The 25,051-nt window shown below is 41.7% G+C and overlaps 1 protein-coding gene across 1 annotated transcript in view; it reads right to left on the minus strand.

The window, feature by feature from the left end:
• WDTC1 (WD and tetratricopeptide repeats 1) overlaps positions 1-21,285 on the minus strand; it is a 66,403-nt gene extending 45,118 nt beyond the window's left edge. The window contains exons 1-3 of the mRNA XM_077775488.1: positions 21,028-21,285; positions 2,887-3,034; positions 1,153-1,236 (exon numbers count right to left, since the gene is read on the minus strand). Of these exons, the coding sequence (XP_077631614.1) occupies positions 1,153-1,236; positions 2,887-2,934 (132 nt within the window). The 5' untranslated portion in view covers positions 2,935-3,034; positions 21,028-21,285. The remainder of the gene's footprint in view (positions 1-1,152; positions 1,237-2,886; positions 3,035-21,027) is intronic.
• Between the last annotated feature and the right edge of the window lie 3,766 nt (positions 21,286-25,051).

A 25,051-nucleotide genomic window follows, 5' to 3' on the forward strand; every position in this document is an offset into this window, starting at 1 on the left:
GCAGCAGATAAAAGGAAGTACACAAAATGCTAAAAGTAATTGTTTTAGGGAGATGGGACTAAGAAGTAATTTTTACTTATCTTTTCCATATTACCACTAATGCAGTTATATTTTATTTTTTATTTAAAAAAATTTTTAATGTTTATTTAATTTTGAGAGAAACAGAGAGAGAGAGAGAGAGAAAGAGAAAGAGAGAGGGGGAGGGGCAGAGAGAGAGGGAAACACAGAACCTGAAGCAGAATGCAGGTTCTGAGCTGTCAGCACAGAGCGTGACATGGGGCTTGAACAGTAAGATCATGAGTTGAGCCGAAGTCGGACACCTAACCGACTAAGCCACCCAGGTGCCCCATAATGTAGTTATATTTTAATATGGATAAAAGTTTATAATTTAAAAAAGCAGTAACAATCATCTGTAATCTCACTACCCCAAGATAACACTGTGAACATTCTTTCTAGTCTTTTTCTAAGATCAACAGGATCACTTACAAATACTACAGTGAAGGAACTAAAGAGAATTCTTACTCAACTTGCAGGTAACACTAAGTTGGACAGGAACGTTAAATCTTGGAGTCCAAACATGATCTGGAGGAAGGAAGGAAAGGGCCTTCAACTAACATTATGGAGTGTCTCTGCTGGGCACAATGAAAGAACTGTACTTTTGGATTAAAGGCCTGGCTCTCCATGGACTGGACAGGACAACACTGGACAAGATGCTTGGCCTTTCTAGACCCTTTTTTAAAAAATACCCAATCCCTATATTTCTTCCCACAACACTTCTTTGAAACTAAAATGAGAAAACATGTGTGTATGTGTGTGTGTAGAAACTTTGTAAACTTTAACTTCCTTTGGTTAGAATAATTACTGCCCAAGTTAATAGTAAAAAAGGTGGTATGTATTTCAACAATATTTTTCCAAACACAAAGGAAATAAATATGACCAAAAAACAATTTCTGTATGACCATGTCAATCACTAACCTTGATTCACCTGTCTATTTACCTGCTTAATAAAACTGCTAAAAAGGACAGGAAACCGTTAGGTATGACCTGCAGAGAAAAACTTGTTTTTGCCTTGAATAATGCCAGGAGGGTTCTCTGTAGGCAGAGAATTAAGAGCCACCCATCTGCATCTAAGGTGCAAACTTGATTTCTTACCTGTAGCTCTGCTTCCAGGCCCAGTCGTCTGATAAAGGGGTCAGTGACATGGTAGCGCCGCTCAAAACTCAGGGCACCTCGCTCCTGGGGGACAGACACAAACTCATTTTCATTGATTCAATTCAACATGATTTACTATGTGCCTATCATATATCCAGCACTGTCCCGGGCACTGCAGGAGCTACAAAAGGTAATAAGAAATTGGCCTGCAGGAGCCTGTACTATACTTGAGCAGGGATTAGAAAATAATAAAAGAGCATAAAATTAAGCACTGGGGCACCTGGGTAGCTCAGTCAGTTGAGTGTCTGACTCTTGATTTTGGCTCAGGTCATGATCTCATGATTCATGAGATGGAGCCCTGCATCAGGCTCTGTGCTGACAGTGTGGAGCCTGCCTGGGATTCTCTCTCTCTCTGCTCCTACCCCACTCATCCGCGCACTCTCTCTCTCTCAAAATAAATAAATAAACATTAAAAACATAAGTATTAAGTTGTGCTATTAGGTTACAAAAGGAAGAAACAAAGAAACAAAGAAATTGAAAAAATTGAGAACAACAAATAAGAAGGAGTTTCCATCTTTAGTTGGAGAGAGAGGGTGGGCATCATCTTTAGGACACATAATGTGGGGGATATTCAAAGGAAAAAAATAATTTGCATGGTCCCTCCAATTCTATGATTCTGTGCCTCCAGGAAATGGTCCTTGCCCTTGAGGGCCACCCAGTCTAATAAAACTACAAAAAAACCTCCCACAAATGGACAAAGCCCCTAAAGGATTCAGGGATGCAGGGAAAAATACACGAAACACAGACTGATGTGCTCCATGCACCAAGTACATAGCTCATGTATACATTCAATCCTTTTTGAGGAACAAAGCTTATGCTGCATGCCACTTAATTATTTAAAGATTTTTAATTAAAAGCATATTTTAGCACTTAACCTTTTCAAAGAATTTCCTTGTGTTCTTTCAGATTTCATTCTCTATAACCAGCCTAAAGGCAGATACTATTATCATTTAACAAAGAAAATACAGAGAGGTAAAATGGTTCAAGACTTATAGGTAATTAGGGCAGTGGTGAGATTAAGCTCCTGACCCAGCTTGGGGTTCTCACTATAGGAGCACATCAAGTCTTGGTAGAATTTCTTCCATTAAATCTCTGTGTTCCTTTACTGCAGGCTCCCCTAACAAAGCCTGGGCTACCTTAATAATGAACTTGACTCCCCCATCATCCATTCATCTTACAGAATGTACAAACTGCACAGGGCAGGTGCAGGAGACCCTTAAAGAAAAGAAGAAAGAGTCTAAGCTGAACCAGGACTAAGACTCTTCCAGGTTCTGTTACATGCACAACTTAGCGGCTGGAGCAACATGCAGATGCCGTATTTTCTCCGGCTGTACCCTCACACCCACACCCACACCCACCTACATATGTACACACAGCTGTACATGCACAACACACATGCACAGTGTGCTGATGGTTCCCTGCCACCACCAACCTCCATTAATTTCAGCAGCCCAGGTACAAAGCACTGGGATAGAGGAATCTCCATGAATTCCATATTCTTGGACAAAAGAAGATAGGAGTTAAGAGACCCTGATTTTAGTTCAGAGTCTGCCACTAATTAGCTATGTGACTTCAGGCAAGTCACCAATTCCAGACCTCAGTTTCTTCAGCTGTAAAATGAATTTGTTAGGAAAAAGGACCTCATGCTCTGGTTTAAAGGTCTGACCTGCTTACCTTGATCTGCCTACGGATGAGGTCTCTAGTTATGTTGACTTTTGCCATCTTCTCTTAATGAATTCAACAGCAGGAAGCTATAGAAGGATCTTCAGGACCCTTGAACATTCCAGCCAAGCCCAGGTCCACAAGACACACATTTAATTACCTAGGGGAAAAAAAATCATCAAACCTTGGGGGATGGAAAAAGGTAGCTTCAGAGTCCTGGTTCCACCCCTCAAATAGCCCACCAGCCTACCCAGTGAACTGGCTATTGCCTGTGATTTACAACATGGTGGGCTGGCTCTGCTCCACTGTGTTGAAGAACCTTTGGAAGGTAAAGAGGGTGGGAGGGGGGAGACAATGACTCAGAGCTACAGGAAGTATTGGAACAATGAAGGAGTCATATATGCTTCACCAGAAAATGGGAGGTTGGATAGGAGTACGAAGGAAGATCCTAAAAGTAAGAACATGGCATGCAAAAGAAAGATGTCAACTTTCATTTGCTCACTACACATCTGTGGCAACCAGTCTTTTAATTATACTTTAAATCTCTGCCGCTCATATTGGCTCTCTCCATAACCAAATCAGTATCATAGACAGAGCATTCAACCCTTTAACAGACTAATAGAATCAAAGAGTGGACAGGAAATTTAAAGGTGATCATGTTTACAATCCAATCTGATAAAGAAATCCCTCTTCAATATCCTGATAGGTAGGCTTTCAGTCTCACCTCCTGAAGAAATTTATTCCTTTGTTATAAATTCTGATGGTTAGAAAGACCTACCAATCTCATCTCTCATAACTTACCTTAAGAAATTACAAAATATAACAAATACAAAAGTTTATACCCAAGCATATTTATCACAGATTTTGTAAAAACAAAAAAATTAAAAGTACCAAAATTTCCAGTGACAGAGGAATGACTAAACAATGTATAGCCATATGATATTAAGCAGCATTAGAAATGTTACTTATGAAGGAAAAATGCTTACATCACACTAAATGTTTACATGATAACATGATGCTTTTTCAGTAAATACTATTATCAAAGTTGTGTTTAAAAAGGAATTATAAGGAGCACCTGGGAGGCCCAGTCCGTTAAGTGTCCAACTTTGGCTCAGGTCATGGTCTTGCGGCTCGTAGGTTCGAGCCTTACGTCGGGCTCTGTTGCTGACAGCTCGGAGCCTGGAATTTGCTTTGGAGTCTGTCTCCCTCTCTCTCTGCCCCTCCCCCAATCATGCTCTCTCAGTCTCTCAAAAATAAATAAACATCAAAAAATTATTTTTGTGCTGATGCATAGGAGCACATGTACCCCAATGTTCATAGCAGCACTCTCCACAATAGCTAAAACATGGAAAGAGCCTAAGTGTCCATCAGCAGATGAATGGATCAAGAAGATGTGGTTTATCTATACCATGGAATACTACATGGCAATGAGAAACAATGAAATCTGGCCATGTGTAGCAACATGGATGGACCTTGAGGGTGTTATGCTGAGCGAAATAAGTCAGGCAGAGAAGGACAAATATCATATGTTTGCACGTATAGGAGGATTAGGAGGAACTTGACGGAGGAACAAGGGGGAGAAGAAGGGCGGAAATGGTGGGGGAAAGGGAGAGAGGCAAACCATGAGAGACTCTTGAATGCTGACAAAAACTGAGGACTGATGGATGTGGTGGGGAGGAGGGTTGGGCATGGAGGAGGGCACTTGTGGGGATGAGCACTGAGTGTTATGTGGAAACTAATTTGACAATAAACTATTTGTAAAAAAAAAAAAAAAGAAAATCTAAAAAATAATAATAGCCATCTTTAAACAGTAGTGTGACAGGTTTTTTACCTTCTGCTTTTTGAGGTTTTCAATTTTTTTTTCTACAAAAGCACATTAATATTAGCATCAGAGAAAAAAAAAGCTAGAGAAAAAAAATAANGATCATGACCTAAGCAAAAGTCGGACGCTTAACCGACTAAGCCACCCAGGCGCCCCAACCCTAATCTTTTAAAAGAAGGTTCTACCTCCTGTTATTTCCAACCTTTGGTCCTGGTTCTACCTCTGAAGCCAAGCAAAAGGTCTAGTCTTTCTTCCCCATTTGGCCCTTTGTGCTGTGCTGATGGCTCTCAGGGTCCACCAGGCCTCCCTGCCAACCCTCCCACGTCTGGGTCTCCTGGCCCTGCTTTTCCATCAGCTGCCCTCCTACAGATGCCTAGCACACCCTCCTGAAATCACACTCTCTCCACCTGTTCTGTGAGCAGATTCCTTCTTTTCCTTTGGCATTTAATCACAAAAAGAAACTCTATATAAATACTATGTTATCACAGATTTTTTTTCTTTAGTGTTAGAAACAGAGTAGGACAATAAAAATCTTGCTATCTAATTAGACATTCCCATTCAGCCTGAGTTCTTTGGGGCTTATGCCTCCATGATTGATTTGGGGATCATAAGCTCTTAAAAGGGCAAGAGCCTTCCCTTACAATGTGGAAACCATCCAGCACTGCAGCTTCGTGAGCATTACCAGGGAGATATGGAAGCCATTGGCACTGTTTAGGATCACAAAACCAGTGAACATGAAGAACATCTAGGGATGCTGACTGGGAACACCTATGGTTTCATGATGACTTTTCCAGGGGCCTCTGACCATCAAATTAAAAATGTGAATTTGGACAAATTGGCATAAACTAAACACTGGCCTGCAATTATGTTTATGCCTCTGGTTTGTGATATAATGGTCAACCCTCCTTGCCCCCCTCTCCCTGAAACAATAGTAATTTCACCCACAATTACCAAGAATATAGGGTGAGACTTACTATTATGGAAAGAACACCAAAGTCAGGAAGTATACCTCGTATTAAGTAGGACCAGCTATGTGGCCTTGGTGAAGTCTCAATCTCCCCCAAGTAGGCTCTCGTTCCTGTGTCTCACAGGCACAGGAAGAGCCAGAATAAACACTGAAGGGGCCACAGATGCTTCACCAGAAAAAGGCTCATTCTTCACTCCCAAAAGTCTTTTTCTTGGAAGACTACTAGAAAGGCCAAATGAAATAATGAAGGTACAAAGTTTTGTCTTTAATTTTATTTTTAAAAGAATATAAATACTTTTATCTGCTAAGGAATAGTAAGTTGCCAAATACACATTTATTACGTACTAGCAATTGTGCTAAGAGGTTTAGATAGTTATTCATTCAACAAATGAGCACAAGAAGCATCTCCTATATGTCAGGTACTATTACAGGCCCAGGGGATACAGCAGTGAACAAAAAAGCAAGTTCCTTACTCTCATGATACTAACATTCCAGCATTCTAGCAGGAGGGAATAGATAATAAACAAAAATACAAGTAAAGTAAGAATATATCCAGTAGTGAAAAGTGCGGTGATTAAAATAAAACAAGAAGATACTGAAGTGACTGATGGGCTACTTTTAGACTTGAAGTCTAAAGAAAATGTAATACACATTTATGGAGTTTTCTAGCTGCTCAGGATCTGAACCCCTTCCTGTATTTTGGGAATCCCCCATCTAATGAGTTTGGTAGAAGACAGAGTGCCTCCCACTATGAAGTGAGAACAGTAGAGACTAAGATTCCTTCTCTGAGGATCCCTTATAGCTAGAGTGTTTGCATCTGACACAGGCTATGCCAACCAGACATATCAGCCCCAGACTTTAATTGGGATCTGGTATCAAAGAATCAGAGGACCAGGGAGAGTCCATGTTGGCAGCAAGGTGTGGCTATAATGGCCATTAAGGTCAAGCCATCTGGTGGTGGGGGTGTAAGCTGTATAAGTAGTGACCTCATGGACTGATTCTGTAAATGATTTTGTCCATGGGTCCTGGCTGCTACCCAACTTCCCTTGTTTTAGCCCAGTCTTCAAGCTTGGCTTTGTGGCCTTCCCTGATATTTTGTGAGTTTAATAGCTTTTCAAGAATCAGCCAGAGTTGGTTTCTGTTGCTTACAGCTGCAAATCCTGCCTGATAACAGAGGAGCTCTCTCAAAAGATGACACTCAAACACAAATGACGAGGAGTCACAAAGGACCTGGGGAGGACACATCCGAGGAGAGAGAACCACTGTTAAGGGTGCAGAGGAAGGCTGGTTCAAAAAGCTTGTATGATAGACAGATTCTATTACTACCATCATCTTACGGAAGAGGAAATAAAAGTCATAAACATGAGACAATTTTCATGATGTCACACAGGTAATAAATGGAGGTGGAGCAGAGACTCAAACCCAACGCTATATGCATACTCTTAACTACTTTGTATGTATGAATAAATTACCATGGCATGTAATTTACCAGAGTAATGATCACTATGACAACCCACCATAAGAGTCAACTAAACTGTTACTACTCATTCATTAATTTTCTTAAAACATTAACTGGGTTTTTACTAAATACCAGGCACTATTCTAGATGTGGAAGAATACTGACTAGGATGAAAGACATAGCACCTAAAAAAGCAGAGAATCAAAGGCAAGAGACTTTAGCTAAGACTGGTGTATGCTTGAAAAAACTAAAAGGAATAAAAGAGGGAAAAAGCAGAGAAAGCAGACCAAAATCCCCACACTACAATTCAGGTAAATGGTAAAATAGAAAGTGGGATTCAAAACAGTATCAGACTGGTAAGTAGAGGTTTAAAAATCAAAATGTCAAATTTAATACAACTATGCTCAGTTAGCATTTAGGTGAACATTTCTATGCCCATCCTGAGAAGAAATGACAGCACATTGGCCGGTAGCTCATTCTGGAGTACAGCCCACCTTCACCACCCCTTCCAGGAAACATGGATTCAGCATCTTCTACAAACTTTTTTAGGCAGGCATGTGTTACTGAAAAAAACACTTCTAAGTAGAGATTATTCAAAAAGTTCACATCAGGAGGGAAATACCCCTAAATCTGCAAGAGGTATAATTAGTTTCAGACTTCAAAAGTTTCTAAAATATAAATAATTAGATCAATAAATGGTTATTTGAAAATGAGGAGATTTAATTATGGTCAAATTTTAAAAGCATTATTTTAAGAAGTATCCTGAAATAGTCAATTCTATAGAGCAAAGAGAACTCATGGATACAGAATGACATGATGGAGACATTTGGAATTGAAGAAAACAAGTTATATATTTATGAATTAGCCCCAGAAAAGACTACATCAAGGGGATTTCTCTCTGGTGCAGTATGCAAATTGAATGTTCAGTTCTGCGGAGATTCAAAAAGACTGAAGTAAGTGACTTCAAGAATCCATAAGATAAAATGTTCAATGCCTAGTATGCTAGACACTACATTAGACTTTGAAAATACAGCAAAGAACAAGCCAAACACAGACCCTTCTCTTCAAGAGCACACAATATAGTTGTCATGAATTGAATATCAATGGCACCAAGGCTATTGTAATCAGAACTTCTCAGAGGGACTGAAAAAGGCTAATTTAACTGAATGACCAAAATGAACAGCCAAGACAGTAAATTCAGATGGAGCCACAAGGAATAATAAATTAAATCTTATTTATACTCATTTATTCACACGTATTAGAAGAAAGAAGAAAAATGACAGTAGAGGGAAACAAACTAAACATAGGACAGTAGAGCAATAAAGATGACTTGGAAATCACTAACAAAAAACCAGGACTGTAACAGACCCAAACAACTTTTAATGTGTATTCTTCATTCTAAAGATAGCACCGTGAACTGAGTATACCCTTATGTTTTCACTTAAGGCTCTAATAACATTGAGGGCTAATTTGCAGAACATGTAAGTTCAATTAAAAAAAAATCTCTAAAGTACAAATGGTTGAAAAGGCATCTTCTGTCACTGGAGAGATTTCAGGCCAGCTCTACTTGATTCTCAATGAGAAGGAGGAAGAAGGAAGTCAGTTGCTGGGAGTTGGGAATATAGAAAATATAAAAATGCCTATGAGGTCAAGGAAGACAATATGACATAATGTTATAAAGAAAACATGAGGTGCCATGCATAGGATATACCTCCCAAAAGGTATTCTATTCCTAGAGTCTAAAATGCCTAGCATGTTACCACTTAACCCTATCCCTTCCACAAACTTTTAACTCGGGCTCCTGGGAAACTTTTTTTCCAGGGGCATTTCTATTACAAAGGAAGTTAAAGAAAATTCAAATAACAGCTCAATTTGGAGGAATTAATCTACTTCATAATGCAAAGAGTACCAGTAATATAATAGCCTGAGGTTAACAAGCCTTAGAACAAAGTATGCCTGGCAAAGGTTACTCATCTGGAACCAAAGACTGAATAGTAATATCCAAATAAACGTGAGGAACCACCTATTTCAGGTATGCCACAGTCCTTGTTTGGGTTAATGTAGCAGAAAGGGAAGAGGACTTAAAATTCTTAGGCACTTGGCCCTGAAGTCCAGCCCCCTCACTGTACCAATTACTACCTACTTAGGCAAGTTATTCACCGTTCTGAGTTTCAATTTCCTTATTTGTAAAATGGGGATGTCCATTTACTTCAATTGGTTGTTGTGAGAAATAAATGATGAAATACATATGAAGGTACAAAATAGTACCTGGATTACAGCAGGTGCTTAATGGATGTTGTTAGCCAAATCTGAATTCTAGTAAGACTTGATAGCTGCTGATCTATGCTCAGTGGCATAGTTACAACATTTTTCTCTTACTTCCTTCTCTACCAGAGAGACAAAGCTGACAATGGGGATTCCATTGTAGGATGGTGGGGCACAGAGAATGGGATATCTTTCTGACTTCTGTTAGCTTTGAATTGCATGATCAGGAGTAAAATGGTTACTTTGTTAAATACAAAGGAACTCCATTCAACAGTGTGTACAAGAATGGTTAGAGCAGGATTATTTATAATAGCTAAAAGGTAGAAACCCAAATGCTCATCAACTGATGAATGGACAAAATGTGGTGTATCTATACAATGGAATGTTATTTGGCCATAAAAAGTAACAAAGTGCTGATACATGTTACAACATGAATGAACCCTGAAGACATTGTGCTAAGTGAAAGAAAGCCACATGTTGTATATAGGTTTCTCCTGCTATCCAAAAGCAAAGTGTTCCTATGAAACCTATCCTAAGCTGCAAGGGCATAAAGCGAAGAAGCAATTACCATCAGTTTATTAAATGGAAACCTTTTTTTAGCATTCCCAGACCCAAAAGATTCTTCTCTTAGGCTTTTCTGATACCGTCTTGCTAAAGGATGAGCAAAATAAATGAAGATAAAGCATAGATGCTCAGAGAAACAGTTCAAAGCTACGGTGGTTTGATGCTGAGTGTAGTTCCCAGGGTAGAAGCTGGGAGGTGCCACTTTCTCCGCTCAGGGTGCACACTGCCCCTATAATGAGCTCACTGCAAAACAAATGCTGAACACTATGTTTGATTTTCACCCTTTCCATAAAAGCAAAAATCCTCTTTGGATTCTCTTTGGTTAGTGAAAAGAGGTACTGATGTAGATCCTTCATAAAAGTGAGTGGCATAATGTGAACTTTCGAGAGTCGAGGGATATCTATAATTCCATTTACATGCAAAGGCCAGAACAGGCAAATCTATAGAAATAAAAAGTAGATTTGAGGTTTCTTGGGGCTACAGAGGACCATTTTAAGGTGTATAATTCAGTGGTATTTAGTACACTCACCATGTTATACAACCATCACCTCTAGGTAGTTCTAAAACACATCACACCAAAAGAAAATCCCATACTTATTAAGTAGTCAGTCCCTCTTCCTTCCTCCCTCTAGTATCTGGCAATCACCAATTTACTTTTTGCATCTATCAATTTACCTATTCTAGATTTTTCATATAAATGAAAGCCTACAATATGTGGCCTTTTGTGACTGGACTCTTTCACTTAGCATAATATTTTGAGGTCTGTCCATGTTGTAGCATGCATCAGTACTTCATTCCTTTTGATGGCTGAATACTATTCCACTGCACTGCTATATCATATTGTAGGTATCCATTTATCTATCTGCTGGTGAATCGTGCTGCTATGAATGTTCCCGTACAAGTATCTGTTTGATTACCTGTTTTCAATTCTTTTGCGTATATACCTTGGCATGCGATTGCTGAGTCATATGGTAATTCTATATTTAACTTTTTGAGGAATTGCCAAACTGTTCTCCATAGCAGCTGCACCATTTTACAATTTCACCTGCAATGTACAAGGTTCCAATTTCTCCACATCCTTACCAACACTTGTGTTTTTTTTTTTTTTTAATTTATTTATAGCCAACCTCACGGGTATGAAGCAGTACTTCATTGTGGTTTGATGTTTCTTTTTGAGATGATGAATATGTTCTAAACTTGACTGGTGATTGTTGCACATATCTGTGAGAATACTACCATTAAATTGTACACTTTAAATGGATGAATTGTATGGTATGTGAATTATATACCAATGAAGTTATTATATTTTTAAAAAGGAACTACTGACACAGGCAACAATATGGGTGAATCTCACAGGTTTTGAGCAAAAGAAGCCAGACTTAAGAAAGTACATGCTGGGGGCACCTGGGTAGCTCAGTCAATTAAGCATTTGACTTTGGCTCAGGTCATGATCTCATGGTTCATGGGTTTGAGCCCCACATTGGGCTCTGTACTGCCAGCTCAGAGCCTGGAGCCTGCTTCAGATTCCATGTCTCCCTCTCTCTCTGCCCCTCAGTCCCCCCAATGTTTTAAAAAATAAATATTTTTTTTAAAAAAGCACATATTGTATGATTTCATTTATAGTTGACTCTTGAACAACACAAGTTTGAACTGTGTGGGTCCACTTATATGTGGATTCTTTTCAATAAATACAGCATAGTACTGTAAATATATTTTCTCTTCCTTATGATCTTAATAAAATTTTCTTTTCTCTAGCTTACTTTAAGAATATAGATATAATACATATAACATACAAAATAGTTGTTAATTATTTGTTATCAGCAAGGCTTCTCATCAACAGTAGGCTATTAGTAGTTAAGTTTTTCAGGAGTCAAAAGTTATATGCCTATTTTTGACTGCCTGGGGGGGGGTCAATTGTATATGAAGTCAATATACTTGTATATTGTATACAAGAGTCAATTGTATATGAAGTTCTAATAGGCAAAAATACAGTTAAAAAAAAAAAAAGAAGTGCTACTTGGGTGCATGGAGATTAACAAGAAAAGGACCCCTGAGAACTCTGAGTGACTGAAAGGTTCTATATATGATGGGAGCATGGCTACACAGGGGTTGGGGGCTTGGGCTACATGAGTATATCCATTTGTCAAAACTGCACAGTCAAGATTAGTGAATTTTAATGTTGGTAAATTTTACTTAAAAAAACAGAATGGAGGAGAGGCACCTGAGTGGCTCAGTCGGTTAAGTGTCCAACTTTGGCTCAGGTCACGATCACAGGATTTGTGATTACATGCAGGAGTTTCAGCCCCGCATCGGGGTCTCTGCTGTCAGCACAGAGACCCCTTTGATCTTCTGTCCCCACCCTCTGCTGCCCCTCTCCCATTAGTGTGCACGTGGGCTCTCTCTCAGTAATAAACACTTAAAAAAATAGAATGGAGGTGGAAAGCAAAGGAGGTATAGATAAAACAAGAATGGCAGAATGTTGACAGTTATTGAAATAGGATGATAGATAAATGTGGGTTCACTATTCTGTTCTATTCTGTTTACTTTGTATATATTTGGAATCCTCTCTTATAAAGTCCTTTCAAAAATCTTCCTTTCCTATTGCAGGGTCATTCAAAACATGGAAAACTGATTAATGAAATAGAAAACTGCTAATCATATATAGTTAAAAAATCAGGTTTAAGACATACATGTGACCATTTTAGCCTTGGGGGAAAAAAAAAGACAAACCAAAAGTGTACATATCTGCAATGGTATAACAAGAAGGATATACGTTTGGGCACCTGGGTGGCTCAGTCTGTTGAGTGTCCGACTTCAGCTCAGGTCACAATCTCATGGTTCACAAGTTCAAGCCCCACATTGGGCTCTGTGCTGACAGCTCAGAGCCTGAAGCCTGATTCGGGTTCTATGTCTCTCTCTCTCTCTGCCCCTCCTCAGCACGTGCTTTCTCTCTCTCTCTCTCTCAACATATAAATAAAAACATTTTAAAATTTTTTAAAAAAGAGGACATGCATTAAAAATATGCCAGTGGTCATCTCTCTGGTAAGACAACAGGTAACATACATATATATATATATATTTTTTTTTTCTTTCTGTTCCTCTGTATTTTCCAAGTATTCTATTGTGAACACTTATTCTTCTTATAGTAATATAGAAATAGCCGTTAGGAGCCAGCTTTGGACTGAAAGAAATCTGAGTATGAATCTGGCTCTACTATGCACTAGGTTGTGTGATCTTGGGCAAAATTATTTACCTTTAAGGTTTTTGTTTGTTTGTTTTTTACCTACCATGTAGGTATATGTAATAATATCTATGTCACAGGGTATAATACAAAACAGCACAATACCTGGCATGTGCTAAGTACTCAAGAAACACTGGCTATTTTTCACTTGTTACATGAAGATAATAAGAGCACCTACCTCAGGGTTGTTCTGAGGATTATATGGGATAACTGGCACACTGGAAATACTTATTAACTGTGAGTGATAGTATTATTTGCAATAAGAAAAAATTGTTTAAGAAAAGCCTCCTTTCAAAAAGTTAAACATAGGGGCGCCTGGGTGGCTCAGTCAGTTAAACGTCTGACTTTGGCTCAGGTCATGATCTCACGGTTCATGGTTGAGACCCGCGTGGGGCTCTGTGCTGACAGCTGAGCCTGTCTTCAGATTCTGTATCTCCTTCTTTCTCTGACCTTCCCCTGATCACACTGTCTCTCTCTCTCTCTCTCTCAAAAATAAATAAAAAACATTAAAAAAATTTTTTTTAAGTTAAACATAGAGTTACCATATGACCCAGAAATTCCACTCCTAGGTATAACCCAAGAGAAACAAAAACATATATCTACACAAAAACTTGTACATGAATGTTCAGAGCTCCAAAGTAGAAACAACTCAAATGTGCATCAATGGATAAATGTCCATATATGGATGAAATGTGATATATCCATATAATAGAATATCAATCAGCCATAAAAAGGAACGAAGCACTGATTCATGTGATGATATGGGTGAAGCTTGAAAACATAATGTTATTTGAAAGAAGCCAGTCACAAAAGGCCACATATAGTATGAACCCATTTACATGAAATGTCAAGAACAGCAAAATCTACAGAGAAAGATTAGTGGTTGCTTGGAACTGAGGAAGAAGATGGGAGTGACTAGGGTGGTGGTGACAGCTAGAGGGTATGGGTTTCTTTGGGGCATGATGAAAACATTCTGGAACTAGTGGTGATGGGTGCACAACTCTGTGGATATATTAAAAAGTGAAGAACAAGGGTAGACTTTATGATATAAGAATTATATCTCAATTATAAGAAGAAAAGTCCCCAAACCCTTTTCTTTTCTCTGCCTCAAAATCAGGACCTCTGAAAATTTAGCTCTCACCGTTTCCTTCATCTGCCTCCTGCTTTGCACTATAATTATTTTTGTGGCTTCTCTTCTTGAGGGCCATCCTGAGACCTAGTTCATCTTTTTCTTTTTTTTTAATGTTTATTTATTTTTGAGAGAGAGACAGAGAGACAGAGTGCGAGCGGGGGAGGGGTAGAGAGAGAGGGAGACACAGAATCCGAAGCAGGCTCCAGGCTCTGAACTATTAGCACAGAGCCCAATGTGGGGCTTGAACCCACGGACCATGAGATCATGCCCTGAACCAAAGTCAGACGGTTAACCGACTGAGCCACCCAGGTGCCCCCAGTTTCTCATCTGATTCATCTACTGAGCCTCCTAGGCCTTCAAAGAGTGATGTGGGCTTAGCAGGTACCAATAAGCACTTGCTGAATGAATGATAGCGTGACTTTCTTGATTACATACAACACTTCATAACTATCAGAGTACTTCTGCTCATGCTTTTAACTTGAACTTCATAACAATCCTGTGAGGAAGCTATTTTCACCCCTGTTTAACAAGGGAGACCTGAAGCACAATGCTATGTGGTACTGAGGAAGAAGCACTGGACCAGAATCTAGGGTCTTGTGCTCCAGGCCAGGCTCTGCCTCTAAGTGTCTAAAAGACCCTGAGTAAGACGTTTCACTCTCTCAGCCTATTTGTCCACCTGCAAAGTGAGAGGTAGACTCTAAGATGAGTTACAAAACCCCTTCCACTATCCTATGATTCTAAGGACACACTGCCAGACAGCAGTAGAGTGGATGGAACCCAAGTCATCTGTATTCTTTTCCCTCTGGACATGCTGCCTCCCACTGTTAGAGAGGTGTCCCCAGCTAGAGTGACCACTGGACCCTGCCCCCTTTCAACATCATGAATTATGCAAAGGATGTATGCAAGTTTCCTTTCACTCTATTTGCAGTGGTTTACCTACTGGAGCAATCCTATAGAAGAGAAAAACATGCATTTCCAAAGCAAAAGGTCATTGGAAGTGGCATTATAAAACAAAGAGTTGGGTATTAGAGTCCAACAGACCTGAAGTTCAAATCCCAATTCTGCCAACTATCTTCTGTATGACAGCATTTCTAAATCTCAGCTTTCTAACCTGCAAAACAAGATGATAATGCCAACCTTCACAGAGTGAAGAGCCACACACATAAAATGCCTGATAAAGATTTAAAAAAATTGTTTTTAAATGTTTATTCATTTTTGAGAAAGATAGGAAGCCCGAGCAGGGGAGAGGCAGAGAAAGAGGGAGACACAGAATCTGAAGCAGGCTCCAGGTTCTGAGCTGGAAGCACAGAGCCTGATGTCGGGTTTGAACCCACGAACCACGAGATCATGACCCGAGCCGAAGTTGGACGCCCAACCGACTGAGCCACCCAGGTGCCCTGCCTGGTAAAAAAAATATTTAGTAAACATTCAAATCATTTCATAAGTGTCATCCAACAGATTCCTCATAAACCTATGAGGCAGGTACTATTATTATCCCCACTTTACAGATAAAATGCCTGATACCAAGCCTGGTAAAAATATTTAGTGAACATTCAAATAATTTCATAAGTTATCCGAGAGATTCCTCATAAACCTATGAGGCAGCTACTATCATTATCCGCACTTTACAGATGAAGGATCTGAGGCACACAGAAGTTAATCTGCCTAAAGTTACAGTTATTAAATGGAGAGTCACACTAGACACTTTGACCCTAACACTCAGGTCACTGGCCACTAAAAAATTGTTACTACCTTTAATCAGATCATGTCCAAGCAGTCTTACCTAAAAGAAACTATCTCTCAGCATTTAGGTTTTAACTAAGCATGTAACTTGGCATTTAACTTAGCACTTAGGGTTTAACTAAGGAATCAAAATCACCTAGACTCTGACGGTCTCAGACACAAATTTCAAGAGTATGTTTCAGGGTCACGGACTAAGGTGGCATAAGGGAAGCATCTGGGAAAGGCTTGGTTGGTGGAACAGGTCCATCAACAAAGGATCTTTGGAAAAGTTCTCTGCCGTCTTCAAGGCTCCTGGCTCAAGTGGTTCCATTTGGAGTTGACTAAAGCCTTCTCTGTGAAGTCCATCCTAAGAAATGCTTCACTTTGGGCTCCTGGATGGCTCAGTGAGTCAAATGTCCGACTCTTAGTCTCAGCTCAGGTCATGATTTCACAGTTTGTGACTTTGAGCCCCACACTGGGTTCTGTGCAGACAGTGCAGAGCCTGCTTGGGATTCTCTCTCTCTCTCCCCCTTCCCTGCTCTCTCTCTCTTAAAATTAAAAAAAAAAAAATTTTTTTTTTAAAAGAAAAGAAATGCTTCACTTTGTGGGAAACTCTGGATGAAAACTCAACCTTGATGGCTTTTCTGCATGAATGGGTTCTGTATTGCCATTCACGCTTTGTGAAAAATCTTTCTTGATGTTTTCAGAACTTTGCTTTGCAGTGATTATAGCTAATTTATCTGCTTTCTCCTAGGGCCACCATTACCTTAAGACAGTGGAAGGGAACAGAAAGAGAAAAGGAAGCGTATTTTGATCATGTTGTTTTCTCTGACTATATTTATGAGCATCTGCAGTCTTGGATTTTGCCCTTAACTTGCATCTTTCCAAATTCGGCCATGATTCAAAGTATGTCTCACAGGGAAGCCTTTGAAGTTTTACCCTCTAACTTTCCTCCTAGCAGAAAGGTTAAGGAAAACTAAGCCAATCGATGTGGAAATGCTTCCTTTCCAATTCAATCACAGCTGTGTTACATCCAGATGTCTGACTCAAGAAGGAACCAGGTAAGCGGTTGGCCCAAACACTCAGGTCTCAACTGGTGAAGCTCCAACACCAGAAATGCCTGACTCCCATTCTGAGAAAGGCTCCCTAAAAGGTTCATGGATAAGCACAATTTAGAGCTTTCTGAAAATAGAACCTGGGGGTTAGGAACAAGGATAAAATTCTGCCACCATCCTGATCCTAATACTGCCTCCTCAGAGCCCCCTAGATAGCTACCTGGGTACGGTCTGATCCTGCTCTGCCCCACTCCCCAAGAAAATGGGGTTAATACCTCCCCAGATGGCTACAGGGAGGATTAAGGGTTATTATTCTTGGCATCTAGCTCTATTACAGCTCTAGCAATTATGACCTTGTCCATTCTAAAATAAGACATTAAATGTAAAAATGCAAACAGTGATCCCTGAATCTGACTGTATAGTAGGGTGGGGACTATTTTTTTTTTTCCCTTACAGGGCCTTTGACACTTCCTCCTATACTCCAACGTGTTGGCTGAATCCTCCTCTTATCAGGCCTCAAGTTTTTAAGGTATTAGTCACTAATGCCACAAAGCCCTTCAAGGGGTTAGCAGCTATTACAAACAGCACCAAGCATGAACCCCAAATTCTCAGGGTTTGTCAGGCCTGATTTTACCCTAAAGAAACAAAGCGGTACCTTTTTATCCCAAACCCAGGATCTCAAGGGCAATCAGTGACCTCTAGTGAAAAGTGTATATTATATCATGTAGTACTCATAAACCCATCGTAAGGAAGGTACTGTCATCTCATTTCACAGATGAAGAAACTATAGCTCGGAGAAGACACACAACTTACCCTACGTTACACAGCTAAGATGGTACAGACAAAGGTTCAAATATCAGCCCCACTACCACTGTGTAACCTCTAGCATGTTTTTTAACATCCTAGATTAACGGATGTTAAATCCTAGATAAACGGATTAACATCCGTTTCCTCATTTGTAAAGTGGGAAAAATAATAATTCCCACCTCATAGGGAATTTGAGGATTAAACGAAGTATTGTAGAAAAAGTGTCTAACAAGTACTTGGCACATGGTATGTATGCAATATGGGCTAGATTTTTTACAGATCAAAAAGACAGGAGTTTGACTTCATTTCCATAGAATAATAGGGTTTAAAATACTGAAGACTACTTAGTCAAATTACCTAAATAAGTATGAACTCCTCTAGCCTATCCTGGATAAGAAGTGGCAAAGCCTATGCTTGAATACCTACAAGGATGGGTAACTCACCCCCTCACAAGGTAGCCCATTTTGTTTTTAGAAAACCAAATTCTCTCCTATCAAGCCAATGTCTACCCTCTTGAATTTCCATCCCTTTGATCCTAGTTCTGCCTTCCAGAATCACAGAGAGAAAGTCTAGTTCTCTTTCCACATGACAGTTCTTCAAGTATTTGAAGGCAGGGATCATGTTCCCCCAGGCTCTTAGCTTTGGTCCTTTTGGTTCTTCCTCATGTGTCAAAGCGCCAAAGGGGACAGACCCTGGTTTGATTTCTGAACATTTCCCCTGTTAGCTGTGTAACCTTAGACAAGTTATTTAGCCTCTCTGAACCTGTATCTTCATATGTATAATATGGAAAATGATTTTTGGCTCACAGGGCAGTGATGAAGGCCAAATAGATAAAGTAAAACCACCCCCTAGCACACAGCCCAACATACCAGGCCCTCAAAAATTGTCAGTCACATTTTAGAATGTATTCTAATTGGTAAATATCTCTCAAAGTAAGTTATCCATAATGAAATGTAACATCAAGGGACTGGTTTCTGATGAAAACTTCCAGGGCTTGGGTTTTTGAAACCTAGGAGTGATGGAAGTCCCTCTGCAATGGCGGCCCAAAGATGCAGTGGAATCCAGAATGGTAAGGATGACAGAAGAAAGGAGTCAGGATCACTCAGTGACCCAAAAGAAAGGTAAGTATCACCATGTTTCAGGTTGTCTAGGATTCCCTCCCTGAGGCCCAGGACTGCACATGTGGGCCACATTCCCTAATTCAAAAGGAGAGAAGAAAACAATTAAAAAATAATTAAAGTCACAGTTCTGGGTCTTTGCAGAAATTGGCCCCTCAAAATCCAAAGATGTTTAGCAGAGGCCTTTAAGATCTTCTGTTGAATCCTTGCAGATCCTGAAGTCTAGGTGTGTGTGTGTGTGTGGGGGGGACACCTTAATATGATGTCCCATGAGTCACTACCGAGTTGCTGTAAACTAGAAAATCTGTCAGCTGCATGACAACTCTAAAACCCCAAAGTGGCAAATTGCCAATGTTAATAGCACCACCACAATCATCACACATATTCTCTTTCTTTCAGTAACTCCAAGGGAAGGAGTCTCGGGCAGAGATATGGATTGTCGTTCAATTATTCTTCAGAGGTGACCCAAAGCACTGCTTCTACAAACTGAGATGTGGCTTGAACATAAGTGCCCCCCAAAAGGTCAAAAGAGAGGAGGACCCCAGTATTAAAGCAGCACAATCAAAAACTATGGCAGAAAAGGTTGTTTCCCATCTGCCAATGAAATACAACAATCTGCAATGGAGATTCACTAATAGTCTCTGAGTTGGCCCAAATGAGCCTTACTAGTTACTCCTTAGTCTGTGATAGTGGATCAAGTTATTATACTCAAGAGCCAAGATTCAACTCAATTTCTTTAAAAGTATAAGAATTACAAGGAAGAATAGGCCAAAATTCAAACCAGAAACAGCCTTAAGTAGTTCCTTCACTTAGTAAAGAGACTGGCCACTCAGGAGGGACTTTAAGTTATAGAAAAGCTTTGTTCGGACCACTGAACATACCTGTGTCCTAGGTAGAGATTTCATAATGCCTTTGAGTCGGGAGGTGTCCTCTAAATATTTTTCTTCGCAAAACTGTTTCAGGCTTTATTAAAAGGGAACACTTAACTGTCACCCTGATCATCTACCCCATCCTTGCGAAGAATGGGGAAGTTACAGCCACCCGATCAGGCTTCTAAACTCACAAACCTAAGAGGAAAACTTTAAAGTTACTCTACCGCTACCTCAGGAAGTTAAAGAAAGTCACAGAAAAAAAGGACTTTGAGGAAAATAGTCAAATTAGGCAGTTAGGCTTTAGTCATAAATCCGGACACCTCTTTTCTAGAAACCCTGGTGGTACACCTGCAGAGGAGAGTCAGAGGTCACTAAGCAAATTCAACCTGGTTAGCAAGGGGAAGGGGGGCGTCCCACTGCAGCTTTTAGTGACAAGAATCGGATCCTTCTGGTTCAGTCCCTCTTCTATTCCACACTTCCTATTTCCCTTTGAAGTGGGTATTGAATAGCCCTTCCCAAGTAAAGGCCCTCTATATGGGCGTTACAGTCGCCTGGTGGAAACACCTTGGCAGAGTTCAGCTTGGTGTCAGGATGGGCCACTGAAGGCATCTGTAGCTGCAAGAAGCCTGGCCACGGACAGACACATGGGGGACACACACAGAAAGAGAGAGCGAGAAAGAGCGAGCGCGAGAGCGAGCGAGACAGAGCGAGAGCAGGAGAGCAGGAAACTAAGAGAGCAGGTCAGGTCAACGTAGCCCTCCCAGCACTTCCACCTGCCCCCTTCTTCCTGAGACCGGCGCCAGATCAGATGTCAAACAAAAAAGTCCGCAAAAAAGTCCCGTGATGGGACGACTTCCACCTCTCCCTTGGCAGAGCCTCCCTGAGCCTCCCGCACCACCCACGTCCCCTCCAGCCCTCCATCCCCACCCCGCCCCCGGCCCGCTGTGCCCTTCGCCCCAGCAAGGCCTGCCCCCTCTCGGGACACCCCGGAGCCCCGAGGCGGGCGGGCTCAGGCCCCCGGGCCGGGAGGGCTGGGGCCGGCCCAGAGCGAGCGGCCCGTGTGCCGGGGCTGTGGGAGCCGGTTCTTGCTTCGGCGCCCGGCGAGGGCAGGGGGCGGTGGCTACCGTACCTGTCAGGCCTCTTCCCAGGACCAGCGGCGGCGCAACTTCAGGAGCCCATGTCCGTCCGGGGGGCCCGGCCCCTCTCCCGGGAAGGGGGGGCGCGGATCCCGGGGAGGGGGCTGGGGGCCCGGGCAGCTCCAGCACCTTCCCATGCTCCCCGCCCGGCGCCTGGCCCGGGCCGGACAGCGCCTCCGCCCGCCCCTGCGCACCGCCTCACACCCGCGCTCACACACACTCACACTCCCTCGCGCGCTCTCACACACGCACTCCCCTCCCTCCTCCTCCTCTGTTTATCTCCTCCAGCTGTCTGGGGACCCAGGAGAAGCCCAGCACTGCGCCTGCGCCACGCAGTCTCCGCCCCCGCCCCGCGCCTCACAGCCGGCGGCTACGCTACGGAGAAAGCGTCCGGCGGTTTCCAGAATGGCTGGGAGGACCCCCCCCTCCCCCCTCGCGCGCCCGGTCAACGTCTGCTGCCGGCGGTGCCTACTAACATGCTAGTGGCGGAGCCCCGCACCGCCGCGACCAATCCGGTCCTGCGCTCGCCAGACCGGCAGCCAGTGGGCAGGCGGGAAAGCCGGGTTGAGCCCCGGCGCATCCTGGGAGTCGTAGTTTCTCCCCGTCGAAGAGCTCCTGCCGAGCGGGCTCACCCCGCCCAGTTGCCATTAGTTACCCTGACGCACCGCCCACCCCACATCCACGTAAAATGCTCCCTCACGTTGCTTCTCGGGCACCTCTGACACTCACCCTATTGCTTCTCAGAGCCCGACTTGGTCTCCTAAGAGCCTTACCGAGACTTCCTCAGATCCCCTGAATTGCGAGACTTTTCAGGCTGGGACCCCAGTGCCTCCCCTCACCCCCCCACCCTCTAAAGCCGACCTTCATCTTACTCCTTCCTGACCTGGGGGGCTGCTGAAGTGGCACATTCCTCACTCTTGCTCCTGGGCCTGAAAGAAGAGGAGAAAAGGTAATCAGTCAGTCCTGCATAGAGTGGCTTGGAGGGGAGCCAAGCTCACACAACTCTGGAAACCCTCAGGCCGACCGAGGCAAGGTCCATCTGAGACTGACTGGTGGAGGCACTGCTGTTCCCACCTCGAAGGAAGAGGAAGTTCCAGCCGAGCTGAGGGCCAAGTCTGATAGAGGAGACACCCTCCTAAGGAAGTTGCCAAGGTGACAAGGGAGGCATCGTGCCTAACTTCTGAAGGCAGAGACCAAGCCCCACCCATGAGGCGCCTGAAGTCAGAAAAAGAAGATATTGACATCTCCTGAGAATGGAAACTTGTCACTCACCTATAGGGTGCCATTTGTCAGATACAAATAATTCGCTTTTATTGAGCATTTACTATGTCACCACTGTATTGAGTATAATTTTTAGATACTCTTACTATCCAGGTTTTGCAGAAAAGAAAGCTAAGACACAAAAGAGGTTAAAACCAGGTTGCCCAGGGTCACAAAGCTGACAAGGAACCAAATAGGGATTCAAACCTAGATCTCTATTACTCCAGAGTCTGAGCCTTTGAACACTACCTGTCCCTCCAGTGAGAACCAGGCAGTACCCACTCTCAGAAAGGAATATACATATTGAGCATTTATAGTGTCCCATGTTTATCACTCATGACTTGCTTGTTTTTTCCTGCTTCTGCTCACATCAAGTGTATAAATTAGTCTGTATGCTCCCAAAGGGTGATTTCTTTCCATTTGGAGGAGTTAGAACCTATTTGCAAATTCAGCTTTGTGAAATGCCTCTCCCTACAAATGTGGGTCATTCTTCCTGATTTCTCCCCCACGGATGTTCCACTGAATATAAAAAATCATAAACTTTGGGACTAGAGAAGGGCTTTAAGATTATCTATCCATAGCTCTCCAGGCTCAGGCTGAAACCCTGGCTAAGGTCACCGGCTCAATTAAATTGAAGAGCAGCTAACATGTATTGAACATTTACCATGAGAGATAAGTTCTTATCAGCGAGTTAAGCAATACTCCCACAAATCACATAGCTTGGAAGTGGTACAGTTGGGATTAAAGCCCAGATTATATAAATCCAGAATTCCCATTTTAAACCATTGCTCTATGTTGGCAATGGCACAGAGACCGACAGAGGGGCACCTGGGTGGCTCAGTCACTTAGGCTTGGGACACTTGATTTTGGCTCAGGTCATGATCTCACGGTTCATGAGATTGAGCCCTGAGTCAGGTTCTACCCTTACAACCAAGACCCTACTTGGAATTCTGTCTCCCTCTCTCTCTGCCCCTTCTGTACTCATGCACCTATGTGATTGCGCTCTCTCTCTCTCTCTCAAAAATAAATAAAACTTTAAAAAAAATAAATACAGAGAAGTGTGGGTGATGTTTCTGTGGCTCCTCACAGTCTTTGACACATAGTAGACAGTAAATATTTGTTTAGCAGAATGAACTTTTGTTGCTACGGAATGGATGATAGGATGAAAAATATTAACATTAGCTGCAGCTACAATTAATTATTTTCTACCACGAGCTCATTTGCCATCTCATGTACTCTCTCTCTTTTCTACATATATGAATATATATACAGATATGAGTATATTGCATACGTATACATGTATATACCTATATGTATGTACATGTGTGTATATTTATCTATGTACACACATATGCATTCACATACTAGCTCATGTGGTTCCCATACCACTTTGTGAATTAGGTATTTTTCCTACTCCCATAAAAAAAATTTTTTGAGAGAGTGTGAGCACGAACAGGGGAGAGGCAGAGAGAGAGAGAGAGAGAAACAGAGAAAGAGAGAGAGAGAGAGAGAGAGACTCCCAAGCAGGTTCCAAGCTGTCAGCACAGAGCCCAATGCAGGACTTGATCTCACAAACCCATGAGATCATGACCTAAAGCAAAATCAAGAGTCAGACACTTAACTGACTGAGCCACCCAGGTGCCCACCCCTACTCCCATTTTTACATAGAGAAAACAGATTCACAAAAGAGTTAAGTTCAGAATTAGGCATACCTTCCGGCCATAGATGTTTGAGAACTTTCTGATCAAGAGAACTGGGCTACTTTGGGAGGTTGTAAGCTCTCTGTCTTTGGTAGTATTCAAGCATAGGATAGTTCAGGATACTGTAGAAGCAATTATTCTAGTGGGTAGATATTTAAGTAACTGCTTCCAATATTCTCTTGATTGGCTTTTTGGAAGCAGACAAGGATTACTCAAATAACGCTTGTGACAATGAATGTAGTTCTTTTTGTCTCCTATGTGCACTAGATAATGCCCCAACTGATCAGCTCTGCGGGGCCAGAGACTGTTATGACACAACCATTTTCATCTCCTGATTGGACTTCTAGGAAAAAGTGAGCATATTCAACCTAAAATTGAAGATGCTCTTATTCTACAACCCAGAAATTTTACTTCTAATATTTTAGAGGGAATGTGGCATGTGTGCACAGGGAAACGTGGGCAAAGAACACAATTTCCAGGCTGTTATGATAGCAAACAAAATCAAAACAACCTAACCTATAGGGGAATGGATGGATGAATTATGATTTATTCATACAGTGAAGCACTATACAACCAACTAAATGATTTATATGCTACCGAGATAGATAAATCTTTAAAACATAATAATGAATGGGGGAAAAAAAGTTGAGGGGCACCTGGGTTCCTCTATTAGTTAAATGTCTGACTTTAACTCAGGTCATGATTTCATGGCTCATGAGTTTAAGCCCCGTGTCAGGCTCTGTGTGTCAGGCTCTGTGCTAACAGCCTGGAGCCTGCTTCAGATTCTGTGTCTCCCTCTCTCTCAGACCCTCCCCTGCTCATGCTCTGTCTCTCGCTCTCTCAAAAATAAAAATTTTTGAAAGTTGAAAGATGATGCATTCAGTACGATATTTGTGTAAAATTTAACACAAAAAATACCACATATTATAGATAATTATATATGTGGTAAAAGTATACAAGTTGTGGTAAAAGTATACAAGTTGAAATGGGAAAGACACACAGCAATTTTGGGAGAGTGTTTGCCACTGAAAAAAAGGAAGAAAGAAGAGGTGAGAGA

This window comes from Crocuta crocuta, unplaced genomic scaffold, assembly GCF_008692635.1.
Source record: "Crocuta crocuta isolate KB4526 unplaced genomic scaffold, BGI_CrCroc_1.0 scaffold127, whole genome shotgun sequence".
NCBI lineage: Eukaryota > Metazoa > Chordata > Mammalia > Carnivora > Hyaenidae > Crocuta > Crocuta crocuta.